The sequence below is a fragment of the Paralichthys olivaceus genome, chromosome 6, assembly GCF_024713975.1.
Source record: "Paralichthys olivaceus isolate ysfri-2021 chromosome 6, ASM2471397v2, whole genome shotgun sequence".
Lineage (NCBI taxonomy): Eukaryota > Metazoa > Chordata > Actinopteri > Pleuronectiformes > Paralichthyidae > Paralichthys > Paralichthys olivaceus.
Genome location: NC_091098.1, coordinates 1576261 through 1591165, shown reverse-complemented (window position 1 = coordinate 1591165; position 14905 = coordinate 1576261). Strand labels below are relative to the sequence as shown.

Genomic DNA, 14905 nt, shown 5'->3' with positions numbered 1-14905 from the left:
ATGCAACTCCTCATCCAGCAAATGAGTGGATAGCGCATGCCTGGTTGGGGGGGGGTGTATGCTGGCCGGAGAACATTCAAAAATCTCTTCCAGTTGCATAGACTGCACGAGCAAAACACTCATCTGCATTTCTCTACGTTCATCCATCGAATCAAAGAATCCTCTGATAGCAGAGGGACCAGGAGCTGATGAGAGGGTATCTGACTCTGATACAGCAGATTTATTTTCCCCTGGAGTGGAACTCTTGTCTGCTGAATGTTTTGAGCCTTGCGGAAATTTTTGGCACTTTTTTATATGCTGCTGCATTTTTGTAGCATTCTTCACATAAGTTTTGGCACAATATTTACACATATACAAAGACTTTCCGTCGGCGAACGTGGCATTTTTCTGTAGAATAAAACAACAAAAAAAGCTTGTAAAAACACTAATGCAATGGCATGAACAGAAATATGGTTGGCTAAACAACTGGAATGGTGTTCAAAATATTTGACAATTGATGTATGAATTCTTGTATGGTTACAGAAAACCATCTTGCAGGAGTTTGAAGAAACATCACATTTGAGGTAGCTACCGCCACCATAATAAGCTAGCCTCTTAAATGGTCAATGAAATGAAAAATAGCTTACATTTAGCACCTATTTTTATTTAATATTTCCAAGTTAAACATCAATACTATTATAGATCAAATATATTTACCCCATAATATTATCAAAACTTACTTGACTTCAGATAGTCCTCGGGCTCAAATGTGTGACTTTAATAGTCTTGAAATCAGATGTGCATGTGATGGAGGAATGCACAGTGCATGTAGGGGGTGTGGCCTCAATAGCCCTGCAGTAAGCAGTGTGCTGTGTGCATGTGATTGAGGAGTGTATGTGAAGTAAATCTGGTTGTTTTAGCCAAGATTATGCTACAATATATTTTCCCCAACTATATTTAAGTTCCCTGTTGAGGGCCAGCCTCCAATTTTGTAAATTTCAGATTTATTCCCGTTAATTCCCATATATTCCCGTTAATTCCCATAGAAAGTTTCCAACTTTGAAAATTCCTGGAATTTTGCAACCCTAGTTCCTATCAAACTGATGTATGTTCTTGAGATTGGCAAGAGTGTCTATTTGAGGGACTGGTGTTGTGGCACTATCCCTGATTGTAACTGCGCAGACTTTGGCTCCAAATGATGTCCAAAGATGGCAGTGTTCATATCCTGGATATTTTGGCTTCATTTCTGAATAATGGGAGTAATTTGAGATGTGTTGTCCACCTGAGATGTGATGTCTTTCAACATTATGTCCCATCTTAAATAGGACTAAAAGCATCTTGTTTTATTCCAGGTGGTTTTTCATTTTTCCATGTACTCTAAACACAAGGTACATATATGTATGTGCTAGTTATGTAACATTACAGTCATGCCTTTTGTTTGGTTAGAAATGTAATTTAATCAGTTGTGTGCTGACACTTTGGGACCTCAAGTGGTATAAAGTCCACACTTTGGGAAAATCGTGGCATATGAAAGATTAAAACACATAACTTTCACTTTATTTTTGATTGGTAAATTAACTACTTTCATTTTTCTCTTTATTTTATCTGGCAGAAAAGCTGTCTGGAGAAAAGCCAGGACAATAACAAAAGGAAGAAAGAAGAAACAATAAAAGATAATTTTTTTCATGCCTGTCAGGCCAAGGGCAGGTGAAAAAGTGAAAAAGTGATCTTGGCGTCTTAATCTTAATCTTAAAATCATAAACATAATCTGTCTCTCAAGGCATCTACAGTATAATCTAAACTAGCTGTCTGAGAATGCAAAGTTTTGTCAAGCTTAGTATACAGTAGTAGCGGGTTGGTGGGAAGGGGCTCAAACTGATTTCAGATTAAAATGAAGATTTCAGTTTCATTCAGAGATTGGAGGGAAGATTCCCCATTGATAACATGCTCCAACCTGATTTCACCTGATTTACTTTGGGTATTTAGTTCCCCTTTGTTTATTGCAATTTGTAGTAACCAAGCTTTGTTTGATCATCACTAGTCTGCCTACTCTGGAGTTATTACCTCATGCTAACAACACTTCGGCCGAACCTTGTTTCATTACAGCTTGTGTTTTGTCTTGTTTTTGTGCCTGCTCATCTGTATCCTAATCATTGTTTTTTTCTGTGTGCCAAGAACCAGCACGATGCATATTTTTAAATTCAATAATTCCATACTATTAATTTTGTATAATAAAAGGTGCCTGTGGGTGTTCATGTCCTATTTCAGTCAATGCTGATATGGTTTAGCCTAACTGCTTTTCGTAGTAATGTACAAGTACCACAAGATGGCAATAGCTACATTTCAGTTGCCATTTGGGAACCCCTCAAAGGGCCTGATGTACTAAGATCCCAAATAAAGAGTACTCAATTGCGTATAACAACTTGCACATTTGGTTGGTGGGCATTTTGCTGGTGATCTACTAAAAATAATTGCGCAAATGATAACAGGGGCAAACATGGTAGAGGCAGTAGTATTTACATGAGTGTTTTAGTGCATGACTGGTTTCTGCCATGGAGCATTATGGAGAGCAGAGTGACTGCAAGCGCAAAGCGAAATTTAATGCCATGGAATTTGAGGTGTTAGTGGAAGAGGCAAACAAACACATTGTGCAGCTACAGCAAATAAATATTAATATAACTCAAAAAAACGCGATATGGGAGAGTATCTGCGAGAAAGTAAATGCTGTGGGTTAAGACCAATTTAGGGGGGCCAGTGCAAGAGAGGCCTCTGACCAATATTGCAAAGGAGGTGAGAGGTGTGTCCTCTGTGGCACGAGTGCTCAGGCACGACACTCGGGCCATTGTAGCACACAGGGAGCGCACACCAGGCAGCTGGTCAGCGCTGTATCTGGTGTGACGATGGTCATCAGTGCCATGATTATTTTTGCTTCTGTCAATCCAAACATGCTGTCTCCTCCTCACCATAATAACTGCAGCCGATGAGCACCAACCTTTCAAATGTAATAAATATAGACCCAGTCACAACCTTCGCAATTTTTTCAGACGTTGTAAATCACATTGCGTGTGCTAAACTAATGTATTTGCATCTACTCCTCACAATATTGTGCACACTCGAACACCTGATATTGCATATTCAAACGTACTAAAATAATAGTGTGTGTTATACTGAACACATTCCTCAGTGCGTGGATCAGCTTGCATGTTTTTTGGGGCTGAAATCAAGTTTGCACATATTTTTACACACACAAACCTTTAGTAGATCAGGCCCTGTGAGTAGTTTATAGTACATTCCTGAAGATGTGTCACAACAAAAGCATTGTTGAGGGATACAATTTTTGTCAATTGAAACACAAAGGATTTGAAGTTGACATTTACCAACATTTAACAGCGTGATGAATTTTAATAATTTCACACTGGAATTTATTGAAACTCAGTAAACCAAATTCAAATAAAAGAATCAAAACAAAATGAATATACACACAAAGAGGCAGCACAACATATAGAAAAGGGGTCAACTCTTATTCCTCTCTATTCCTGTTCATACCTAAACCACCATGTTTTGAATGTTGATATTTATCTAAAGGTGATTTAGACATTTGCAGATGACACTATTAACAGTAGCTTATAGAATGATGAGTGCATGGAGCACATACTGAGGGGTCGATGTGGAGGAAGTTACGGATCTGGCAAAAGATGCAGAGTTGGCTCTCCAGTTCTTCACTTTCAGACCTTTGCTTTTGGATGAAGACCTGGGCTCCCTTCAGCAGCAGAATGTATTGCACTTGACAGTGTTGAAGTCTTTCAAAACTCTATGGTGAGAAGACAACAGCAATTGGTGATACACATTAACCAGCTCTCAACACTAGCAAGTACCCTGTGGTCTGTTTCCAGTAAAAAAAAAAAAAGTCATGCTGTGACAAAAAATCTGACATAAAACTGTTCTGATCAGGCCAGAGGCCAAGCACAGTCACCCTGTGTGTTGCTCCATTTTCAAAAAAGCAAAGATATTTTGAAAGATTGAAACAGTGGCACAGAAGAATGGTCATAGAAATAATTAATCCAGTTGAATCAATCCCAACAACTAATGCTATTACACAAAAAATATTACGTTATCATTTCTCAGGTTACTGCTGTTTTTCCCACGTTTAAATACATACATCTGCACAAACAAAGACATACTCATGATTTGGCCATAGCATTGGTCTTAAAGGTGACAAAGGCCACCCCCAGGGGGGCATGGTTCTCCCTTTTCCAGCTGCTCCCTCATCTTTTGTAAGAGGTATTGTTCTTTATTTGTGTAGAAATCGATGGCATCAACCTGAGCACAGACCAAATAATTACAACTTCACGTAATCTCTTGCTGTAAAATAGTTTGCACACTTGCTTCACTTACTTTGCCTGTAAATAAGAAACAATGATACAAACCTACAAAAACTTTCTTTAGTACAATGTATTCTTTTTTATACCATAAATTCCATCTCACCTCCTCAGAACTGCAACAGCGCCAGAGTTGGCCACTCACATGAGGGTTGATCTCCTGAGATGTTTCTGTTTTCTCTAGGACAGACTTGTAGTAGTGTAGGTTTTCTCCTGCTTCAATGCTTTGTGAAAAAACCCCCACAGAAATTGGTTTAACTTAGTAAAAGTAAAGCCTAACCATTTTAAACACATACCTCTAAACATAGAATTTCCTGCTCATGCTGGTTCTTGCTACCAACTCCTTTGCAGACAAGCATATATGTAAATATTGAACAGTATATATGCCTACAATGTCCAGTAGAGTTGCTGGAGTCTATTTCAATGTTGTGTCTCGTCACCGATGTTAGTGTGAGATCTTTGTTTTGTTATCTCATGTTTCGTATTTATTGTGTTGTGACGTTTCCCCTCTCGTTTCAGGTCACGTGACATCTCCTTGTCTGTCTTCCTGCCTGTGTGATTGATTCAAGATTCAAGATTCAAAGATTTTATTGTCAAATACACAGAGAACACACGTTTCCCTATGAATTGAAATTCTTGTGCTGTCCTTTCTGGAATACCGACCAAATTTACATAAGAATACAAAATTTACATAAAATACAATAAGGCTATGAACATGTTAAAAATAAGGCAGAAACAAGGCGAATGAGGTGAATAAGGTGAGGATTGTGCAAAACTGAGCAGTGCAAATTGAACAGTAACAGTGAAAAATGTAATAAAATGTATACAGTATACATTTAAACAGTACAAATGCAATACTTTAAGTTAAATTGCAGACCAGTGTTGCAGTTGTGAGGTTGGTTAGACTCCTGTCAGCTGTTGAGGAGTCTAATGGCAGTGGGGAAGAAAGAGTTTTTGAGTCTGGTTGTCCTACATTTAACACTTCTATACCTCCTGCCTGAGGGTAGAAGTGTGAACAGTCCATGTTGGGGGTGGGTGGGGTCTTTAAGAATGGAGGCAGCTCCTGTGAACCCTGCGGTGGTAAATGCTCTGCAGAGAGGGCAGTGAGGTCTTGATGATTTTTTCTGCTGTCCTCAACACTCTCTGCAGGCATTTGCGGTCCATAGTAGATGTGCTGCCGTACTACACAGTGATGCAGCTGGTCAATATGCTCTCGATGATGCAGCTGTAGAAATTTCTGAGGATCTTAGGAGACATCCCAAACTTCCTCAGCCTCCTCAGGAAGTACAGCCGCTGTTGAGCCTTCTTGACCAGCTGTGTTGTGTTTAATGTCCAGGTGAGGTCCTCACTGAAGTGGACCCCGAGGTATTTGAAGCTGCTCACCCTCTCAACTTCAAGCTCCCGGATGGAAAGAGGTTGATGAGGTCTCCTCTCCTTCCTCATTTCCACTATCAGCTCCTTGGTCTTGTCATTGTTGAGGGTGAGGTTGTTATCCTCGCACCATGACACCAAACTGGCCACCTCTCTCCTGTAGGGTGCTTCGTTTCCCCCAGTGATGCGTCCTATCACTGCAGTGTCATCCGCAAACTTCAGGACGATGTTGTCTTTGTGGGAGGCGACACAGTCGTGGGTGAACAGGGTATAAAGGATGGGGCTGAGGACACAACCCTGTGGGGTGCCGATGTTGGTGATAATGCTGGCTGAAGTCCTGTTTCCAATCCATACAGACTGAGGCCTGCCAGTCAGAAAGTCAAACAGCCAGTCACAGAGGGTGAGGTGCAGACCGATAAAGAGCACGAGATTGTTCTCCCTGCACCGGATTGTTTCCACCTGTGTTCCCTTCCCTCATGTATAAATAGTCCTTGTCTCCCTTTGTCCTGTGCCAGATCGTCTTGTGCCAGAGTTCCAGCGTTATTGATCATAGTAAGAAGTCAAGATAAGTTGAAAGAATTTCATAGTCGGTAAAGTATAGTTCTAGGAAGGTTCAGGTTAGTGTGTGATTTAGCGTTTTGATGTCCTTGTACAAAGTGTTTATTTGTGTTTTCAACTGTGCGTTATCCATTTTTCACATCAGTAAATTTTTGTTTCATCCACGTTACTGTGTCCCGAGTTGTGCATTTTGGTCCTGGGTTTAAGGGATCGTGACATCCATTCTCTATGTGGGTTTATAGCCACCTATTTCACACATTCCTTATCAAAATGAATAATATATGCCTGCTCACTTACACATGTTAGTATGTTCTCATTGCTATAGAGGGCAAGAGACATTTTTTTCTTTTATTTAGTTACTTCTAATTTCTTACCTGTCCTGATCAAGGCTCATGAGCTTGGTCATGTCATTGCCCTTAGTCACAGCGGTAACTTCGCAGGTCGGGTATGCCTCTCTGTAGAAAAACAGGACATGGACTAAATGTAAACTTTATACAAGATGGAGACAGTGGAAGGAAACAGTTCAGTCCACTCACGTGAAATGGGCCTTTACATTTTCTACCATCGCTGTTTTAGGAACCGAACGCACAAGCAATGTGTTTCTGGTCTGCAAAATGAATAACAGAAAGAAATATCTGTCACATTTCCTCACAGGTCAGTGAAATCAAATGAATGTGATTCACCACACAGTTATAGCTTTCATTACACATTTAGGTCCTCATAAACAGGTGCAATCCAATATTAGGAGTAGAATGGAGGTAGAGCATACCTCTGCCAAGGTCTAACAGCCCTCTTATGAAATCAACCAAAATGTTGAAAAATGCTCGATCTCACAATGTTAAAGAAAGTGATAAAAACAAAACAATTCTTGTATCTGACCCCTGATCTGGACCTGCATTAAAATTCAATAGGTTCTACTTTGAGTCATGTCCCACCAAAAATTGGGTCACCCTGTTAAATAACAACAAACAAATGCAGATATAACCTCCTAGGCAGAGGTAATTAATAGAAACAGTTTTGGAAAAAAGTATCTGGACTCTATAAATGTAAGTATCAATGAGATCCAGTTTAAATGTGGATGATCAGAATATTCTGAAAAATAACATGAAATCTTACAGTCTAGTCCTGAGTAATCCGTACCGTCTCTCTGCTTCTGTCTTTTACTTGAGATGTGTGATGTACCAGAACAATAACTGTCAGGATCAAGAAGATAACTGCAGTCACTGGGTGCATCCATAACAGCAGTTCTCTGGAATCAAACAGAAGACACAGAGAAACATTTAGGTATGAGAAAACCACAAAGCTCCTCTGCAATACACACCTTTGCTCATATATCCTTATACATTTATTTTTAAATCTCATACCCTGATAGGGAAGTTACCCACTTGGAAGATTCACCTGAAAGAGATAAACAGTACATTCCAAATTAAAGTGTGGTTGAGACAAGAACATGAACAGAAAAATAAAGGCAACCTAAGCCAGGGTTCATTTAAAACCACTGACAACATAAAAATCACAATCCAGTGACAAGACACTGATTATTAAGTGGACACAGTTCAACCCCTCCATGTTGATTGCTTGATTCACTTGAAGTCACCAGAAACTATTTAGTAAATACACACCTGAATCAGTATATAACATATGTAAAGGAATTGTCATTAACAGACACTGGATATTATTATCATTGTGTAAAATTGAGCTGTAATCAGAGACAGTGATGGCATTAAAACTTACTGTCATGTGTACATGACAACAATTGGAAAACGCTAATTACATAACCACACAATTATACACATCGGTCCGTTGGCCATCCTCTCATTCCTGGCGGCCATGTGGATCAAAGCTGCCCAAGCCTCCCTCCAGATCCTATGGCAGCAGTGCCGTTGAGCATGGACAGAGGGTGCGGCCACGTCCTTCTCCTGGGATAGAAACATAGGGGGTTGGAATCCGAACATGACCGTGAATGGTGTCATACCTGTGGCAGAGCTGGTTAAGGGAGTTGTGGGCATATTCCACCCAGGTCAGCTGGGAACTCCATGATGAGGGGTGTTGGGCAAAAACGCAGCATAGAGCTGCCTCCAGGTCCTGGTTGGCCCGCTCGCTCTGCCCATCGTTCCACAAGAAGGAGGGAGGATGGACTCAGGGGACTTGCTGGGGATCTCAGGGGCTGTCCCACTGATGACAGTCCTGGAGCTGGGTTGAAGTGTGTGTGAAGTTGGGTTAGAATGACTCAGATGGCATTTATCAAGTACGCTATTCCTTTGAGTGTCTGATCGTGTTGTCCCAATAGATTCCTGTGTGATAACTGTTTTTTACCATCCTCATACAATAAATCTGTTCACCATGAAGAGAGTACAGACCAAATCATTCCACAGATACTCCCTTCTCTCCAAGGTCAAGTTATAGATTAAGGGCCAACTAGCAGTACATTGTAGTGTCTACGCTCAAGGACTTTCATACCTAATTCAGATGCCCAGACAGAGAGGCGCAAACTCCAATTCTTTTGCTTGGACATCAGTGGAAAGACGTAAAGGTTAGGTATGCCTGTGCTGTTAGAATGGGTGACACAAGTAGAGGAAGATATATTGGGATGCTGTGGGAGACATATTCAGACTTGGGGGGGACAATTGCTCATGTTGCTCTGTTAGTGTTTGTATATTGTTCCACCTTCTGGTCTCCTTGCTGCATCAAGTCTACATTAAAATCTTCTGCATAAGACATCAGCTGCTGCCTCAGTTGTCCTTTCACCAGCTTCCAGAAAACTTCCATAACAAATTGGCATCATGAACAGGATCTCAACACAGCAAAGATACAGTCTTCTTCTTCTTTATCTTTCGGCTGCTCCCTTTTCGGGGTCGCCACAGCTGATCATCTGCCAATATATCCACTACCCCTCCTATCTGTGATCTGCATGTTTGTTTTGGCACAAATTTTACGCCACGTGCCCTTCCTGACACAACCCTCACCATTTATCCGGGCTTGGGACCGGCACTAGAGCTACCCAAAAGTGTATCCTTAGTGGCTGGTTTACAGCAAAGATAGAGTAAGTTGCAAAATTAAAGTTATTCTTTGATTTGCCTTACCATGTCAGAGCTTGACGGGATCATAAAGAAAACAGAAATGTTCTACTATTTAACTGTAACAACAATCAAATGTCTGTGCAAGGGAGTCGCCTGTAGTTTTGTCTTAGACGACTTGTCTTGTCCCCAATAGAGTCAAATTCAAATTAATCTATCTGAATCCAAACTGAATCAGCAGAAATAAAAGAAGGTGAACTGAACTGTGGTGAAAATAATGTTATAATGTACTATGTAGTGTGCTAAGTCTGTACTAATTGAGTTTACCAGTGGTTTCTGGGGCGACTTTGGGTCGTGCCTGGCACAGGCAATAGTTGCCGCCCACTGCACCCTGGCCTTCTAGCAATCAGAAACAGGCGTGGAGCCTATGTCCATTGGAACTTTCTGGGCTGACTTTGGGTCATGCCCAGCAAAGGCAATAGCTGCCACCTGGTTGCACCTCAGGGGCCCTGGTGAAATTGGAGTAAGGTGTGGAGCCTGTGTCCATCAGAAAACATTGACGAAAGACTGTGGTCTATTAACTGAACCCCACAGCCCCCAAAAGGTGGGGCTAATTTTCTGGGGCGATTTTGAGTTGCGTCCAGCACAAGCGAGAGCAGCTTATGGTTACACCCTAAGGAAGAGCTCTCCGGGTCGCAGGCTGACCTTTGTGTAACCAGTCGTTTGGCAGTGAGCTTGTGTCCATCTGGAAAAAAGGGTTCTGTTGTGCTTATGGCCACAGAAGCCAAGGCGCTGTTTTGTAGTGTACACTGGGATAAAATCCTTTTAAAGTTTTCATTCAAAATCCTTTAAGTAATGAATGTATAAGTGAATGATTTTTATTTTTCAAATTGATGTGAATATGCCAACAAGGGAAACAATCAGTCCACAGCCGAGGTAAAAACTAAACTGTGAACAGTTTGTTTAAAACATTTTTAATACAATAAAATAATGCAAATCAGAAATCAAAGCAAGAGTGTCAAGTAAATTATATCAGTCCACCGGTGATAAACAGGCAAATCAAGAAGCAATGTTCTCCTTTAGAATGCCAGTTGGACTCATAGAAGGTCAAGACCTTAAAATCTTACTAAATATAGAGAAACCCAACAGTTCCCACAATGAGCAGCACACAACTGTGGAGGAAAAACTCTCTCATTAACAGGGAGAAACCTATAGCAGAACCAGGCTCAATGTTGGAGGTCATCTGCCTCGACCGGTTGGAGTGAGCAAAGAAAAATGGGGAGGAGAGGAGAGATGGGTGGAAAAGAGGGGAGAGAAGAGAGAGTAATAGTGGGGAGGGGGAGAGAGAGAGCCGAGAGAGACCAGGAACACTTGAGCACCATCAGGTATCAGATTTGACTATAGTTCAAATGTAAACAATAACAGTGTAAAGAAGTTATTGATTATTTATGACAGCAGCAACAATTCATATACTAATTAAATACTGAAATATTGTAATTAATTACAGTAATAATAGTAATAGTTGTTGTCCTGCAGTTCTGGAGTCAGAGATATCTGAAATGAGAGAGAGAAGGAGAGGGAGACTATGGGAGTACAAAATGACATAGTTATTGACATGTATTAAAGTAAATAAATGAGTGTGGGGGGGGGGGGGGGGGGGGGGGCAGAGAGAAAGAGAGAAGTGGAGAGGTGCTCAGTGCATGATGGGAGTTCCCCCAGCAGTCTAGACCTATATGTCTAAGGGATGGTTCAGGACTTACCTGATCCAGAACTAACTATAGGCTTTATCAAAGAGGAACGTTTTAAGTTTAACTTTAAATGCTGAGATGGTGTCTGCCTCCTGAACCCAGAGTGGGAGCTGGTTCCACAGGAGAGGAGCCTGGTAGCTGAATGCTCTACCTCCTGTTCTACTCTTACAGACTCTTGGAACCACAAGAGAGCCTGTGTTTTGTGAACGAAGTGATCTATTCAGATAATATGGTGTTATCAGGTTTTTGAATTCTATTCTGAATTTTACAGGGAGCCAATGTAGAGAAGCTAAGACAGGACTAATATGATCTCTGCTTCTAGTTCTTGTCAGCACTCGTGATGCAGAATTTTGGACCAACTGGAGACTTTGTACAGTCTTCCTGGGACATCCTGATAATAAAGAATTACAGTAATCTAATCTAGAGGTAACGAATGCGTGGACTAGTTTTTCAGCATCCTTCTGAGACAGGGTGTTTCTCATTTTGTTAATATTGCACAGGTGGAAGAAAGCTGTCCTAGAGACCTGTTTTATGTGTTTGTTAAATGACATGTCTTGATCAAACATAACTCCAAGGTTCCTAACAGTTGAGCTGGAGGCCAGACTGACACCATCCAATGTAACTATCTGTTCGGACAGTGATTCTCTAAGATGTTTAGGGCCAATTACAATGACCTCAGTTTTGTCTGAATTTAGAAGTAAGAAATTTTGGGTCATCCAAGCCTTGATGTTCTTGAGACATTCCTGAAGTTGAACTAAGTGATTAGATTCATCATACTTCAGAGAAATGTACAGCTGGGTGTCATCTGCGTAACAATGGTAGTGTATGTGGTGCTTTCTCATGATGTTGCCTAAGGGGAGCATGTATAAGGTGAAGAGTATCGGTCCAAGGACAGAACCTTGTGGAACTCCATGACTAACTTGCATGTGCATGGAGGGGTCATTGTTGACGTTAACACATCTTTCTGATAAATATGATTTAAACCAGTCTAGTGCCGTTCCTTTGGTCCCTACATGTTGTTCTAGTCTCTGTAACAGGATCTTATGATCTATGGTGTCAAATGCTGCACTATGATCCAACAGGATGAGTAGAGAGACAAGTCCATCATCTGATGCCTTAAAAAGGTCATTAGTGACTTTCACTAGTGCAAATTATGACTGATCAAAATCAGATGAGATTAAAGAAACTAGAGCAGATGATCCCAGATCCACAAATATCAGTGTTCAAATGTTCCTGATAAATGCTGATGAATTAATATGCATAAGCTTCAAAAGAAAACATGATGATGATAAAATGGGCAATGATTTTAACAAAAGCCTACAAGATTAATGCACTAAATAGTAAGTAAAGTATGAATGTGTATGTGTTTGTGATGACACTCCTGTAGTAAGTAAGGTTTATTTTTGAGGAATTTACTAATGAAGCTCAGCATTAGTTAATTCAGGAAGACTTAACCTGCTCATTGATCAGCTGATTGTGGGCATTTCTAAATGGCCAATCAGATTCTGCCAGTCTCTTCCAGCCAATCATGCAGCTGCTGTCAAACTTTAAATCCCTTCTCCTCTCTTCAGCAGTCAGCTGTCATTCAGTGACGAGCTAAACACACCTCCACCCCAATCTCCTACAGTCTTCAACAGAGTCATCATCACATTATTTGGATCCTCAACCACCACCAGTGTCTAGACCCCAGGGACAATTCATGTACTAGGTTCTAATTCACCACTTTGTAATCCTGATGACATCACATAGGGGTCTAATACACCAAAAGACTATTCAGACTAACATTCATATCAGTTTCTGTGCGCATGTCAATGAATGTTGTTAAAAGCGTTGAAGTCTCTCCTGATTGAACTTTCTTTATTTATATCAGTATATATACTTATACTACAATCACATAGGATTGTTCAGCCTTGCTAGTGGCATTCCACTGATTGAGTGCCATATAGTTTTGATCTAATTTTGTTTTTATTATTATTATTTCAGGGTGTTATCACAGATGGTAGAAATATTAGTAATGATTCATAATATCCACCTCTTTAATGTGTATGACCACCGGAATGTTGTGTGAGGTTTCCTTCTAAAGTCAATAATCATCTCCTTGGTCTGGGCGATGTTTAAATTGAGCAGGGATTTGTCACATCACACTATAAGGTCATAGTGTGTGGCTATGTTCCTGTTTGCACTCTCAGAGTGGCAGGAGGACAGTATCATCAGCAAACTTGATCAGGTGGTGGTTGAGGTGGATAATTCAGTCTTTAGTAAACAGAATTGGGGATAGGACACAGCCTTTTGGTGAACAAATGGTGTACAGTCAAGCTGATAAACTGCCCTGTCTGTTTAAAAAAAAAACACTCTGTAAAATTAGATCTAAATTGAACTGATTGACCCACTTTTTGGCAAATATTACTGGAAAAGGCCCCACTCTTCTCCAGATGACTGTGAATGGTATCAAGCATGAACAGTTTTGCATCAGCTACCTCCCTTTTGGTCTGGGGTCTGGTGCTGGGTTGTGGGACTCTCAAAGATCTTTAAAACCAGAGACATGAAAGTTACCAGGGCCAGTAGCAGTTGAAGGAGCAAGTCTTGTCTTTCTTTGAGATGGGGATGATGGTCACGTTTTCCAAAGCAACAGAACCACTTCTTGGTCCAGCGAGGACTGATATAATTGTTGGAGAACCCAGCTGAGCTGATTTTGTTGCTGCTTTCTGATTGAGATGTCATCATCCAGTGGCTTTGATTGCTGGGGTGTGTTTGGTGGCTGGCTTTGTTTGTGCTCTGTCATGTCAGATACAAAATCAGGCCTCTCAAACCTGGTGTAAAACCTAATTCATGTGTCTGTCTTCTTTCAGACTTTAAGTTCACAGCAGCCATTATTTTTGATTTCCTGCCATGCCATTCTCTAGTTGACATGCTCAAAATTCTGCTCAGTCGTTTTTGTACTGTGTTTTAGCCTGGCTGATGGCCTGTTGAGCTGTTTTTCATCTCTGTGTGACATTTATCGTGATTATATTTGCACATTTTGGTACAGCTTCAGAGCTAGTGAATCCTGATGTAGACACTGATAATAAGTCAGAAACGTTATTTGTGTATCTTATATAATTCATAAAAATAAGATAACATGTTGATATCATAGAGCTCAAATATATTTGTTATATTTGCCATAAATATCGTATTTTTATATATTTGAGACTCTTTTGAATTCAAATATGAAATAAAATGTATATTCGATTTTCTACACTCTTTTGTTATCTGACATTCTTACATAAATTCTGAGGTTATTTAACTAAATTGCAGTAAAAGTTAACTTAAAAGCTGAGAGTTCTTGGGTAATAGAGGATTAATTAATGAATTGATTCAAGATAAAATATAGAATTACTAAGACCTTTTGAGAATTATCAGGATTGTGTTCCAGTCTGCCAATCAAATGCTGTGAAATACGGAAGCGTATTGCATTCACTTGATAAAAAAAAAAAAACTCAGATTTTTCTGAGTAATTTATTTTTTGGTTTGTTTGTTTGAATAATTATTTCTGGGGTTTTTTTCTTCTGTTTTTCGGACAAATTTTTTTTTTTTCATTTTTTTGGACTAATTTTTTGAACAACCGCAAAGTCCTCAGGTGCCTGTGTAGAGTCAACAAACTAATGATTATACCATCATATGACTTCAAGATGGGACTATCTCCCAGTGTCTTAAACCCAGATCAAAGTAAAACTTGATTAAACTAAACAAGCCGGTCATGTTTGTTTCCATTACATCGACCTCTCAATAAAGGAATGAATGTGTCTATTGTTTCAAATGCTCTCTAAACTCAGAAAAAAACTAGTTCTAAAAACAGAAGAAAAAAAAATTGGTC

At 40.1% G+C, this 14905-nt stretch overlaps 1 protein-coding gene and 1 long non-coding RNA gene across 2 annotated transcripts; both read right to left on the bottom strand.

Moving 5' to 3' along the window:
* Positions 1-3473: 3473 nt before the first annotated feature.
* On the bottom strand, positions 3474-6889 carry LOC138410544 (CSC1-like protein 2). The gene is made up of 5 exons (XM_069527110.1): positions 6824-6889; positions 6662-6742; positions 4465-4582; positions 4161-4299; positions 3474-3790 (listed from the first exon to the last, which is right to left on the bottom strand). Exons 1-4 carry the CDS (start codon positions 6850-6852, stop codon positions 4186-4188), a joined length of 342 nt encoding a protein of 113 aa, XP_069383211.1. The 5' UTR covers positions 6853-6889; the 3' UTR covers positions 3474-3790; positions 4161-4185.
* Positions 6890-7403: 514 nt separating this feature from the next.
* On the bottom strand, positions 7404-9257 carry LOC138410602 (uncharacterized). Its single transcript, XR_011243305.1, has 3 exons — positions 8263-9257; positions 7652-7685; positions 7404-7536 (listed from the first exon to the last, which is right to left on the bottom strand). It is a non-coding gene; the product is annotated as an uncharacterized lncRNA (long non-coding RNA).
* Between the last annotated feature and the right edge of the window lie 5648 nt (positions 9258-14905).